The 14786-nt window shown below is 47.1% G+C and overlaps 1 protein-coding gene across 1 annotated transcript in view; it reads right to left on the bottom strand.

The window, feature by feature from the left end:
• Nucleotides 1-1981, bottom strand: part of arpc2 (actin related protein 2/3 complex, subunit 2) — a 41508-nt gene extending 39527 nt beyond the window's left edge. The window contains exon 1 of the mRNA XM_078552741.1: nt 1808-1981. Coding sequence (XP_078408867.1) covers nt 1808-1881 — 74 coding nt within the window. The 5' untranslated portion in view covers nt 1882-1981. The remainder of the gene's footprint in view (nt 1-1807) is intronic.
• Between the last annotated feature and the right edge of the window lie 12805 nt (nt 1982-14786).

The following is a 14786-nucleotide window of genomic DNA, read 5'->3' on the forward strand; positions in this document are numbered from 1 at the left end:
TGATCTTATTGAAACATAAGAGATCCTAAGGGGGTTTGACAGAGTGGATGCTGAAAGGATGTTTCTACTCATGGGGGCCACTAGAACTAGGGGACACAGTTTAATAATAAGGGAGATCTCCCTTTTAAGACAGAGACAAGGATTTTTTTTTCTGAGGGTCATTAGCCTGTGAAATTATCTTCCCCACTGAACAGTGGAGCCTGGATTGAATTTAATCAGATTTTTGATAGACAAGGGTTATGGGGGTGGAGACAGGAAAGTGGAATTGAGACCTTAACCAGATCAGCCATGAACGACAGACTCAAATGACTTTTTTAATACCTTGTTCATGGGATGTGGGAGCCACTGGCTAGGCCAACGTTAATTGCCCATCCCTAACTGACCATGTTAGAAGTCATTTAAGAGTCTGGAGTCACATGTAGGCCAGACCAGGTAAAGGACGTGCGTGAACCAGATGCGTTTTTACGACAATTGGCAATGGTTTCATGGTCATTAGACTTTTAATTCCAGATTTTTATTTATTGAATTGAAATTCCGCTATCTGCCATGGTGGGATTCGAACCCAGATCCACAGAGCATTACCCTGGGTCTCTGGATTACCAATCCAGTGATAATATCACTCTGCCACTGTCTCCCCTAATGGGTACGGCCTACTCCTAAATTCCTAGCACTGACCCTCCGACAGTGCGGCACTCCCTCAGTGCTGACCCTCCGACAGTGCGGCACTCCCTCAGTGCTGACCCTCCGACAGTGCGGCACTCCCTCAGTGCTGACCCTCCGACAGTGCGGCACTCCCTCAGTGCTGACCCTCCGACAGTGCGGCACTCCCTCAGTGCTGACCCTCCGACAGTGCGGCACTCCCTCAGTGCTGACCCTCCGACAGTGCGGCACTCCCTCAGTGCTGACCCTCCGACAGTGCGGCACTCCCTCAGTGCTGACCCTCCGACAGTGCGGCACTCCCTCAGTGCTGACCCTCCGACAGTGCGGCACTCCCTCAGTGCTGACCCTCCGACAGTGCGGCACTCCCTCAGTGCTGACCCTCCGACAGTGCGGCACTCCCTCAGTGCTGACCCTCCGACAGTGCGGCACTCCCTCAGTGCTGACCCTCCGACAGTGCGGCACTCCCTCAGTGCTGACCCTCCGACAGTGCGGCACTCCCTCAGTGCTGACCCTCTGACAGGCGGCACTCCCTCAGTACTGACCCTCCGACAGTGCAGCACTCCCTCAGTACTGACCCTCCGACAGTGCAGCACTCCCTCAGTACTGACCCTCTGACAGTGCAGGGCTCCCTCAGTACTGACCCTCCGACAGTGCAGCACTCCCTCAGTACTGACCCTCCGACAGTGCAGCACCCCCTCAGTACTGACCCTCCGACAGTGCAGCACTCCCTCAGTACTGACCCTCTGACAGTGCAGCACTCCCTCAGTGCTGACCCTCTGACAGGCGGCACTCCCTCAGTACTGACCCTCCGACAGTGCAGCACTCCCTCAGTACTGACCCTCCGACAGTGCAGCACTCCCTCAGTACTGACCCTCCGACAGTGCAGCACTCCCTCAGTACTGACCCTCTGACAGTGCAGCACTCCCTCAGTACTGACCCTCTGACAGTGCAGGGCTCCCTCAGTACTGCCCTGGGGGTATCATTGGGGGGTCTGTGGGTCTCATTCTCCTTGTGACTATGGCGGGGGAACCCGGCCCCGCCCGGGCCCAGGAATGAGGAAGCGGGACCCGCCCGAGGAGAGGAGCCGACCCGGGCTCCAGCCTGACCCCGCGCCCGGCCTCCCGCTCCCCTTCCCGGGTGTCTCTACCCCGCCAGCGCGTTCTCCAGCTTCAGGCTCAGGGTCTCCTCGACGATGCGGTTGTTGATCTCCAGCAGGATCATGGTGGCGGCGCTCGGACTCGCTCTCCCGCTCTCGGCCCCTGCTCAAAATCCAGGCCCGCCCGGAAACAAGGCCGCAACCACTTCCGGCCTCAGGACCCCGGCTGCAGGCGGCCGGGGCGCGCCTGCAGTTCCAGTCAGGGGGCGGGGCGAATGGGAGCCTTTCCTTGCCGCGGGGCAGCCTGGGATAGACCCTCTGCCATTGCTGGAGGAGGAATCACAACTTCCTGGAGCCCCAGAGACAATCAGATTATAAACCCTACACAGGGTTTGGGGCGGGGGAAGAAAAAAAAAAGGAGGAAAATATTCAATAAGGTACTAAATATCTGAAATAAAAACAGAAAATGCCAGAAATACTCAGCTGCTCACTCAGCACCTGTGGAGGTAGAAACAACCCTAAGGGGACCTATTTTAACTTCGTGCAAATGGGTAGTTTGTGAATGAGTTAAAATCTCATTCAAAATTTCAGGTCTATGACCCTGCAAAGGAACTTGGACTGCTTAACAACGTAACTATTGTTAAACAAGTACAGAAACAGGGAAAGTAGGGGTGGGGGTGGGGGTGGGGGTAGGGGTAGGGGTAGGGGTGGGGGTGGGGGTGGGGGTAGGGGTGGGGGTAGGGGTGGGGGTAGGGGTGGGGATGGGGGTGGGGATGGGGGTGGGGATAGGGGTGGGGGTAGGGGTGGGGGTGGGGGTGGGGATAGGGGTGGGGGTAGGGGTGGGGGTAGGGGTGGGGGTAGGGGTGGGGGTGGGGGTGGGGGTGGGGGTAGGGGTGGGGGTAGGGTTGGGGGTGGGGGTGGGGGTGGGGGTCGGGGTCGGGGGTGTGGGGAGAGGGATAAACTAAAAGGAAGGTTTGTGATGGGGTACAAGGTGGGAGATATTAAACAACAAGGTATAACATCACAAGCTAAAAAGAGATGACAATGACATAAGAAAAGGATCAACGGTTATATCTAGAGGAGGTGTAAGATCTTGTGGGTCACTTCTGGTTAAAAATCGAATGCCTTTGCGATAATAAGCAGTGTGAAGCAAAGGTACGTCATGGCTCCCCAACTCTTCAATCTCTTCTTTTCTTGTCTTTTCAATAAGTATAATGCCATGCTGCTTCCATACATGATCATGGAGTCGTTAGTGGATAGAACTTACTCTCTGGACTTGTGCACATATATCTTCATCACTAGTGGCATCCCCAGAGAGCACACTAACAAATATGAGAATTTTTCTGCAGCCTTGAGAATGGTACCATCAATGGTTATGTCTGGTGCTTCATAGCGTGTGCCTGGTGCTAGCTAAACCATAACCTCAGTCTTGGAGACACTGATTTATAAAAAATATTTTGGCAGCATCCGTGAATTAGTTTGTGCTAGTCTGGATATTTTCCCAGTTGTGGGCATCTGGGATACAGTGATCGATATACGGAATCTCTCTGATTACTGTCTCTGCTGCCTTGCTGGAGGCACGCAGTCAAAATTGAAGAGCTTCCCTGGATAGTGCCTAATGATGATGCCTGCAGGAACATCTCTCCGGCTTCCTTAAAGCATCGCAGCAAAGAAGAGATTGAAGAGTTGGGGAGGCACAGGACATCCTTGCTTCACAATGCTTGTTGCCACAAACGCATTGGATATTTAATTAGTAGTAGATACACAAGGTGCTACACCTCCTCCAGACACAACCTTTGATTCTTTTCCCGTTCCATTATCATCTCTTTTTGCTCTGGGTGGCTGGCATGTGGATCAGGATAGTGCCAACAGCAGGGCATTCAACACTTGTTTTGGCTGAGGTAGATTCAAGGCCTGCCTCCCCTCCCTAGCCATGCTTTGATGTGTACTAGTTTTGATACGTAAGAGAGATAGTGTACATTTGCATTTTTTGAATAGAGCATTCAAAAAGTGGGGTGAAAACTGATGCCTATCTAGCAGCTACCAGGCAATATGTTTATATCACTAATAAAATTGGTACTGCGAAAGAGGTTTTATTGTTAGAGAGGTTTAGTTCAGAAGTTGTTGATGCAATGAGAATTTACATTCAATGGGGGTGATAGGTATAACTTCAGTAGTTTTCGGGTGTGCAAAGCAGAGGCAATGTGAGATCAAAAGGCAGCTGTAAGCCTCCAACTGGCTCCCCAGGATCCAAAGTGCAAAGAATCTCATTTTGAATTCGTAAAATGAAAATACTTTGCCTGGTGTTTGGTTAAGTCTATGGATTGCTGTTGCCTTAATGGAGATTAATTTAGGAATTTGTTAAAAGTTATGATAGCAGTAATTTGTAGCCATGTGTATATATATATATTTTAACCTGTGTAAATTAATAACATGTTTAATTTAGTTTAATATAAAACATCGAGAACTGTTGGTCTGATTCCTGAATTTAGAATCCCATCTCAAACATAATATAATTATAGGTTATGACAGTTGTTTAAAGTTTCCCTCTGGGATTTTTAAATAACTTCACTTTACCAACTGCATTGGTCTTAACATGCCATCATATCTTTCTGGGGTCCAGAATTTGACACCATACTCCAGCTGAGGCCAAATCCACATCTTAAACAAGTTCAACATACTCTTGTATTCTATGCCCCTATTAATAAAGTCTAGAATACTGTATGCCTTATTAACTGTGCTCTCAATCTGTCCTACCACCTTCAATGAGTTATGCCCATATACACTCAAGTCCCTTTAGAATTGTACCCTTTGTTTTATATTGTTTCTCCATGTTCTTCCCACCAAGATCCCATTTCCCACTTCACACTTCTCTGCATTAAATTTTATTTGCCACTTGTCTGCCTATTCCACCACCCTGTCTGTGTCCCTTCGAAGTTCTACACTATCCTCCTTACAGTCCAAAATGCTTCCAAGTTTTGTACCATTTGCAAATTTTGAAATTGTGCCCTGTGCACCAAGGTCTAGGTTATTAATATATATCAGGGAAAGCAAGGGTCTCAACCTTGGGAAACTCCACTACAAACCTTCCTTCAGCCCCAAAACATCCATTAACCACTACTTTCTGTTTCCTGTCACTCAGCCAATTTCATACCCTTGTAGCTACTGTCCCTTTTATTTCATGAGCTATAACTTTGCTCCCAAGTCTGTTGTGTGGCACTGTATAAAATGCATTTTGAAAGTCCATGTACACCACATCAACAGCATTGCCTTCATCAACCCTCTCAGTTACCTCTTCAAAAATGCCAGCAAGTTAATTATACCACATTTTCCCTTAAGAAATCCATGCTGGCTTTCCTTAATTAACTTACATTTGTCCATGTGATTATTAGCTCTGTCCCAAATTAATGTTTCTAGAAGCTTCCCACCACTGAAGTTAAACTGACTGGCCTGTAGTTGCTGGGCTTATTTTTATACCTTTTTTTTTGAACAAGGGAGTAACATTTGTAATTCTCCAGTCCTCTGGCACCACCCGAGTCTAAGGAAGGATGAAAAATTATGGCCAGTGCCTTCCCCAATTCCACTCTCACTTCCCTCACTATCCTTGGATACTTCTCATCCGGTCCTGGTGCCTTATCAACTTTAAGTACAGGCAGCCTATCTAATACCTCCTCAGTGTCAATTTTAAACCCTTCAGATGTTTGAAAGTGTCACTTGCAGCTTAGACACACTGGAACAACAACGAGTCCACCACTAATTGATACCACAGTGATCAAAATCCTCCGATTGTTTCACTTTCCAGAATATACTCCAATCTTCCACAATTTTCACTCTCCAGCTCCATAAATCACAGTTTATCCAAAACTCTGAGGTTTTAATCCTAACCTGCACCAAGCCCTGATCACCCATCACTCGCTGACCTATGTCAGGTCCCAGGCCCTCAATTCCTCCAATTTTAAAACTCTGCATGGTCTTGTGATTCCCTATGCCTGTAACCTCCTCCAGCCCTACAAACCTCAGTGTTCCTCCAACTCTGACGTTTTGAGCATTTTGTTACAAATATGAAGTTTATAAGATTGATATGATTTGGGACTGTGTATTAATTTAGTATAAAATAAAGGGGTGTGCCGCCCTGAGCTATTCTGAAGTCTGCCTGACAACAGGCCCGGCAGACATGCCTGTTAAAGATTAAAGGAAGGCTTGGGTTATTTTGCTGGAAAGAAGATATAAGGTGTTCACACTTGGAGACAATGCCAGCAGCATCTGTGCTTACAGTAGTTAGATTGCTAGTTTCCAATGTCCCAGGATGGTGTTGAGAATGTTGGGTTGTATATAGTTATGTTTTAAATTGTCCATTTACCTTCCAAGATAAAAGAGAGTTGGAGTTGCAAGGGTAGCTAATCAGCATTTCTACCTGGTTACAAGGCCCATATGATTCATGTTGCCATGGAGACAGGCTTTGAGAGGGGAAGGATTTCTAAAATATCCCTGAAGCTTACAGACACAGGCAATCTTCCAAAATCTGGGGAGAGAGAGGCCAAATGGCTCCAAAATTCATTGCACAGGAATGCAGATGGGAGCTCACATTTGGCTTGAGAAGTCTAAAGTTGTGAGGGAGGAGTTCTAGAAAAACCCCTCATCATGAAAAACAGTTCTGGGGTTATAAGTCCTCAGGCTGGGAAAGGAACAGAATGGAAGTAAAGCATTGGGAGCTCAGGATCACTTTGGACTGGCTCTGGGAAAATTGATTGTTCACTTAAGGGACAGTGTAAAGTATACCTGTTAAGTGGGTTTTACAGTTGTGTTAGAAGTAAAAGGGGAATGTTCTGTTCTTTATTTTAAAGTATAAGTTGTCTACAACAATTGTATTTAGTCAATTGTGCTTTTAGGCTGCTTGTTACAGTAAAAGTCTTAAAACGTGAAATCTTGTGTCACCCTTTCAGCTATCAAATAGAAGCTTGAATTTCTCTTTTATAAATCCCTACGAGGATTGTAACAATTTCAACTTTTCTTCACCCTGACATTGCAGGTCGTGTCTTCAGCTGCGTAGGTTGAACATTCTAGAATTTCCTCTCTGAATATCTCCGCATCTCTATCTCTCTCTCCTGCTTTAAGCTGCCCTTTAAATAGCTAGTGAGAGGGTAAATTTATTGTATATATATATAGGAATCCTTTCTTACCCAATGACTTATATAGATATAGAACCTTTAAAGGAGCAAAACATCCCAAAGCTCTAAAGTGCTTCACAGGAGCATTATCAAGCAAACTGTGACAGTGAGCTACATCAGGAGATATTAGATCAAAAATCCAGAAGTTTAGTAATTTTTAAGAAGTGCCTTAAAGGAGGAAAATGCGGAAGAAAGGCAGAGAGGTGTAGGGAGCTTGGGGCCTAGGCAACTGAAGGAGCCACCAATGATGTGGCAATGATAATTGGGAATGCACAAGAGGTCAGAATTAGAGAACTGCAGAGATCTCAGAGAGGTGTGGGGCTTGGTGGGGGGTGGTGAAAGAAATTGGGAGGGACAATGTCATCGACAGATTTGAAAACAAAGATGAGAATTTTAAAATTAAGAAGTTGCTTCACTGGGATCCAATGTAGGTCAACGAGCACAAAGGTGATTGGAAATGGGACTCATTCCCAGTTATACCTGGTCATATCTAGCACCAAGGAAGATGGTTGTGGTTGTTGGAGGTCAGTCAACGTGGTTCCAGGACATCACTGCAGGAGTTCCTCAGGATAGTGTCCTCAGCCCAACCATCGTCAGCTACTTCATCAATGACCTTCCTTCCATCATAAGGTCAGAAGTGGGGATGTTCGCTGATGATTGCACAATGTTCAGCACCATTTGCGACTCCTCAGATACTGAAGCAGTCCATGTCCAAATGCAGCAAGACCTGGACAATATTCAGGTTTGGGCTGACAAGTGGCAAGTAACATTCGCGCCACATAAGTGTCAGGCAATGACCATCTCCAACAAGAGAGAATCTAACCATCACCCCTTGACATTCAATGGCATTACCATCACTAAATCCCCCACTATCAACGTCCTGGGGGTTACTATTGACCAGAAACTGAACTGGACTAGCTATATAAATACTGTGGCCACAAGAGCAGGTCAGGGGCTAGGAATTCTGCGACGAGTAACTCATCTCCTGACTCCCCAAAGCCTGTCCACCATCTACAAGGCACAAGTCAGGAGTGTGATGGAATACTTCCCACCTGCCTGGATGAGTGCAGCTCCCACAACACTCAAGAAGCTTGATACCATCCAGGACAAAGCAGCCCCACTTGATTAGCACCCTATCCACAAATATTCACTCCCTCCACCAACGATGCACAGTGGCAGCAGTGTGTGTACCTTCTACAAGATGCACTGCAGGAACTCACCAAGGCTCCTTAGACAGCACCTTCCAAATCCACGACCACTACCATCTAGGACAAGGGCAGCAGATAGATGGGAACACCAGCACTTGCAAGTTCCCCTCCCAGTCACTCACCATCCTGACTTGGAAATATATCACCGTTCCTTCACTGTCGCTGGGTCAAAATCCTGGAACTCTCCTCCTAACATCACTGTGGGTGTACCTACACTACATGGACTGCAGTGGTTCAAGAAGGCAGCTCACAACCACCTTCTCCAGGACAATTAGGGATGGACAATAAATGCTGGCCCAGCCAGCGAAGCCCACATCCCGTGAATGAATAAAGAGAAATATGAACATAAGGGCATCAGAGTTTTTGACCTTAAGTTTCCAGAGGGTAGAGTGGGAAACCAGCCAGGAGGGCATTGGAAGATTCAAGGTAACAAAGGCATGGATTTGGGTTTCAGCAGCAGATGAGCTGAGACAGGGGTGAATATGTTACAGAGGTGGAAATAAGCAATCTTAGTGTTGGTGCAAATATGAGGTCAGAGGTTCATCTCAGGATTAGATGTGACACCAAGTTTGCGAACTGACTGGCTTAATCTCAGGCTGTTGCCAGGGAGAGGGATATTTACCCAATACATAAGAAGCCCAACCAGAGAGGAATCATTGCTGGTTCAAGTAATGGGAAATGAACTAGCACAGCTAAGGGGAACAGTGGGGGTGGGAGGTGGTGGAGGCAGGGAAGCATACAGTCAATAGCAATCACAACACAACAAGATTAATGACTGATACAGACATAAGGATGACAGAAGACCAGAGTGATGTGAGGGAATAAGGATAGAGCTAGGAAAGGTGAAACAAAAAAAAAATAGCAACATCATAAAAACAACACTGGGAAATATTTTAGAAGATAATCAATTGAGTTTCAGGAGAAATATATTCTTCCAAAAATCATGAACAAACTGACCAATAATGAAACATCATGAATGAATAAAGAGATAAAAGGTACACGTTAAACCCATACACAATGACAGAAGAGAATTTGGAGAGTTTAGAAAAGATAAAAAACAATTGGAGAAGCCAAAAAGGATTATGGGCTGGTTTAACGGCTGCCATGCTAACAACCAATTTAAGTTAATCGATCGAGCTCAATGTGTGGCTCGCTTGCTGGAAGTGATATACATTCATATACAAGGATCTGTTCTCTGCAAACAGAAGGAATATATTCAAGGCCTGCACCTTTTTGGAATACCAGAGACCTTGGGGAACCCATAGTTCCCCATTGCTTTCTCCATGGCAACGCTTCAGTCAATCAGAGTTGACTTGTCAACCAATCAGCATCCTTTTCTCCTGTAGTATAAATTGTGATTGTTTGAAATTTGGCATTCTTGTGTTTGTCCTGATGAGTGCCAGATGAAAAGCTTCAGTGACAGGTCTCTCTTTTCAACAATATTCAAGTTCTGTATTACCAAGCAACTGTTGGTGCATTTTTATAGGAATAAGTAGGAGGGCACATACTCCTGGGCAAATAAATGCCTAAATGGGATACAGGAACAGAGTAATACAGGTACACACATCACTGAAAATAGTGATACTGTTAATAAAGCCATAAAAAAGAAAGTGCTGGGATTCACTTCTGGTGGAATAGGATTCAAAATCAGAGAAGTTATGTTAAACTTGAATTGAACCTTGCTTAGACCACACTTAGAGTACCGTGCACTGTTCTGGTCTCCATACACAACAACGATACAGAAACACTGGAGAAACTGTAACAACATTTACAAGAATTGAACCAGAACTAAGAGAGTGCAACTGGCAGGAAAGAGTGAACAGGCTGGGGCTCTTTTACTTGGAAAATGGGTGATTCAGTCATCGAGTATATTCAAGACAGAGATCAACAGATTTCTAGATGTTAAAGATAGCAGGGGATATGTGAATAGTGCAGGAAAATGGTGTTGGGGTAGAAGATTAGCCATGTTCCATTGAATGGCAGAACTGGCTCGAAGGGCCCCTATTTCCTGTGTTAATGTGAGAGACGACCTGATCTTTATAATTATGAAGTGGCTCGATATGGTTGATGTTTCACTTGTTGGGGAGACACCCAGAGAGTCTGGTGAGAATGTGGAACTTGCGACCACAGGGAGTGGTTGTGGTGAAGAGTATCGATGTGTATAAGGGGAAGCTGGAAAAACACAGGAGGGAGAAAGGAATAGAAGGATATGTTTACGGGTGAGACGAAGAGGAGCAGGAAGAGGCTCGGAATGCTGGCATAAGACCAGTTTGGGCTGAATAATTAGTTTCTGTGGTTTAAATTCTATGTAATTAAACATTGTATTAGATCAAGTCAAAATCCTGGAACTCCCTCCCTAACAGCACTGTGGGTGTACCTACACCACATGGACTGCAGCGGTTCAAGAAGGCAGCTCACCACCACCTTCTCAAGGGGCAACTAGGGATGGGCAATAAATGCTGGCCCAGCCAGCGAAGCCCCACATCCCGTGAATGAATAAAAAATGTTCTGAGTTTCCTCTCTGAATACAGCTTGAAGCCAATTTTAGTCTGATAACCCTCCTGTGTGTCTACAATGTTCATCTACATTCAGGGTTTGATATAAATGAAGTATTGTTGAATTGAAAAATGGATTTGCTTGCATTTTAATGAAGGTTTGTACAGCTCCTGATGCAGAGTGTTTTGGTTGGGACCATCAGGGATTCCACTCCTATTTGCCAGGTAGAATTCAACACAGGAATCTCAACCTTTCTCTTAATCTAGAGCAGGAATATCAGGCAGTGGGGAGTGGAAGGTGGGGCATGAGCTGCACTGGAGAGGTTGGGGGGGGGTGGGGGGGGGGGTGGCAGAAAGGATTGTATTTATCTAGCACCTTTAAAACCCTGTGACATCCCATCAATTTTCTTATCTAATTAATGACTTTGAAATTGAGTCTCTGTTGTAATGCAGGAAAAGTGACAGGCAGTTAGTGCACAGCAAGCTCCCACAAACAGCAATGTGACTGATAATAATCTCCCCAAGTCCTGGATCCATTCACATGTCCTGGGATCCTGGGACCTTTCCCTGCATCCTGGGATCTCCCTGTATCCTGGGATCTCTTCCCATGTCCTGGGATCTCTCCTTTTCCTGGGATCTACATGTGCTGTGCAATCAGTCACAATTCAGGTTCCTGGGCTGTGCCACCTCACTGCCATCTGGTGGGCAAACAGGGACACTGCCAGAATCGGTCAGATGCTGCGAACAGGAGAGAACAGTGAGGGGGTCAATGACACAGTGAGGGGTCAATGACATAGTGAGGGGTCAGTGAGGACAGTGAGGGGTCAGTGACACAGTGAGGGGTCAGTGACACAGTGAGGGGTCAGTGAGGACAGTGAGGGGTCAGTGACACAGTGAGGGGTCAGTGAGGACAGTGAGTGGTCAGTGACACAGTGAGTGGTCAGTGACACAGTGAAGGGGGTCAGTGACACAGTGAGGGGTCAGTGAGGACAGTGAGGGGTCAGTGACACAGTGAGGGGTCAGTGAGGACAGTGAGGGGTCAGTGACACAGTGAGTGGTCAGTGACACAGTGAGGGGTCAGTGAGGACAGTGAGTGGTCAGTGACACAGTGAGGGGGGTCAGTGACACAGTGAGTGGTCAGTGACACAGTGAGGGGTCAGTGACACAGTGAGGGGTCAGTGAGGACAGTGAGTGGTCAGTGACACAGTGAGGGGGGTCAGTGACACAGTGAGTGGTCAGTGACACAGTGAGGGGTCAGTGACACAGTGAGGGGGGGTCAGTGACACAGTGAGTGGTCAGTGACACAGTGAGGGGTCAGTGAGCACAGTGAGGGGTCAGTAACACAGTGAGGGGTCAATTAGGACAGTGGGGGATCAGTGAGGACAGTGAGGGAGAGAAAGAGAAATAAAGAGAGGGAAAGAGTGATAGAATGATGAGAGTGAGAGAAAGAAGAGACAGAAAGGAAAAGCAAGAAGAAAAAAAACTAAAATTTAGCATTTCTAAAAGATCCAACAACAATTGACTACATACATAGAAGAGATTGAACACCTTGAATTGATCCCTTTATGGGCTGGAGAGGTTGAGTAGGACATTAATACATTGTTAAACAGGTATGCAGCTGTTAAATTCCAGCCCTAATTTTCTGTGAGGAGTTTAATGGGAATTAATATTCAAATCCAGCATTTAAAAAGAAAAACAAAGAGGCAAAAGATGAGATACTGTTTGGGCTTTAAAATCCTGAAGCTTGGCATTGTCAAAGTAATATTTATTCCATTGTCTCTCTCATTCTTCTTAACCTAAGCAGCTAGGATTCTGACAATGAATTCTACACTGAACTGATATCAGTTCAATGTGGAAGTTCAGTGAGGAAGAATTCTGATTCCCCATTGAGATTTTCACAATCTATGAATGTAGTTCACAATCTCATTCAAAGCTCTATTGGTCCACCTGCGTCTAGGTTCCCTATCTCACCTGCTGCATTCGGGAAACTTCCTTTTTGGTGTTTAACCCCATGTTGCAACATTTGGCTTTGCTGATGTCTCTCCTTCCAAAAGATACGCTGCCCCTTCCCAACCTCAGCCTTTCTACACAATGGAGAAAGATCGCCTGATGATCATGGCTCTCCCAACTGCAAGAGTCTCCATCTAGGACTGCCCGTGATGATGGGCATAGGCTGATAGTGTCAGGGAGCACCACGGTGTCGGGGAGCAAGAAGTGGAGTTTTAAAGGTTGTACATTGTAGAACAGAGGAGACCATGGGGCAGAATTATGTGCTTGACGTGTGGGGGCGGGGGGTGGGCCCCGGGGTTTGGGGGGGTGGGAGGGGAAGGGGGGAGTGGGGGGTCCTTGTGATCTTTGGGTTGGCGCATGGGCACAACGGGCAGGCGGGTAAGAGACTTTTTAATAAAACTCATCCACAGGCAGGATAAGAGGGCTCAGTGGGGTTGTTAATCTGGTCTGTGAGTATTTAATGCAGTAAGTATTTTAAACTTGCCTGTGTGATCTGTAGCAGTTCAGATTGATTTCCAATAGCTTTCTCTGTACTTTGAAGCTTCAGCTCAGCAGTCTGCAGACAGTAATCTTTCTCGGGCCTGCAGCTTTCCGGAGGCCTCCATTTAGCCTGGGTATGGGTTCTGACATCTCCATTGGAGGCAGCTCCTCTGAGGACGAAGGAAGGGATAGAATAAGGAGGAGGCCAGGACTGGACAATCAGCCTCCAGGGGAGCCACCTTTGGGAGGCCAGGGGCAGGCACAAGGGGCGCAGGGCCAAGAGGTTGTCCAAGGTGGAAGGGGCCGCAGAAGATGCCACTATCCTGCTGCCAGGGTAGACAAGTGGTGAAGCAGCTACCTCAATATGTCTGAGGTGCAGTGCCAAAGGAGGCTCCATCTCTCAAGGGAGACAGTCAACTATATCTGTCAGATGATTGGCCCTGAGATCTCCCCTAACTGTGTGGGTGGACACCCCATGCCAGTGGCTCTGAAGGTCACAGTTGCCCTCCACTTCTATGCCTCTGGCTCCTTCCAGGGCTCGGTGGGTGATCTTTGTGGTATCTCCCAATCAGCTGTACACACTTGTGTCAAGCAGGTTACAGACACTCTGTTCAGACAGGTATTGACCTTCATCCACTTCCACTGTGACCAGGCAAGTCAGATACAGCGAGCCAGAGGCTTCGCGGCCATTGCTGGCTTCCCCCGCAGGGTACTATAGACTGTACACATGTGGCCATCAAGGCGCCAGCAGCTGAGCCCGGTGCCTTTGTCAACAGGAAGGGCTTCCACTCCATGAACGTGCAGATAGTGTGTGATCACAGGATGCAGATTCTGCAAGTCTGTGCAAGGTACCCAGGCAGCTCCCACGATGCCAACATCCTCAGACACTCCCAGGTGCCGGGGCTCTTCAGTGCTCCAGCTCGGCTGGATGGTTGGCTGCTGGGTGACAAGGGCTATCCCCTCAGAAGGTGTCTCATGACGCGTCTCCACCATCCAATATCAGAAGCTGAGCAGCGGTACAATAAGAGCCTCCACAAGGGCTGTGGTGGAGAGAGCCATTGGTCTTCTCAAGATGCACTTCCGTTGCCTGGACCGTTCGGGGTGTACTCCAGTACCCCCCAGATCGTGTCTCTGTGATAGTGGTAACATGCTGCGCTCTGCACAATCTTGCGCTGGAAAGGGGGGAAGCAGTGCATGATGAAGACCTTGATGCAGTGGATGATGAAGACATTGATGCAGTGGATGGTGAAGACGTTGATGCAGTGGATGGTGAAGACGTTGATGCAGTGGATGATGAAGACCTTGATGCAGTGGATGGTGAAGACCTTGATGCAGTGGATGATGAAGACGTTGATGCAGTGGATGGTGAAGACGTTGATGCAGTGGATGATGAAGACCTTGATGCAGTGGATGATGAAGACCTTGATGCAGTGGATGATGAAGACCTTGATGCAGTGGATGATGAAGACCTTGATGCAGTGGATGATGAAGACCTTGATGCAGTGGATGATGAAGACGTTGATGCAGTGGATGGTGAAGACGTTGATGCAGTGGATGATGAAGACGTTGATGCAGTGCATGATGAAGACGTTGATGCAGTGGATGATGAAGACCTTGATGCAGTGGATGATGAAGACGTTGATGCAGTGCATGATGAAGACGTTGATGC

Source organism: Cetorhinus maximus, chromosome 11 (genome assembly GCF_964194155.1).
Source record: "Cetorhinus maximus chromosome 11, sCetMax3.hap1.1, whole genome shotgun sequence".
Classification (NCBI taxonomy): Eukaryota; Metazoa; Chordata; class Chondrichthyes; order Lamniformes; family Cetorhinidae; genus Cetorhinus; species Cetorhinus maximus.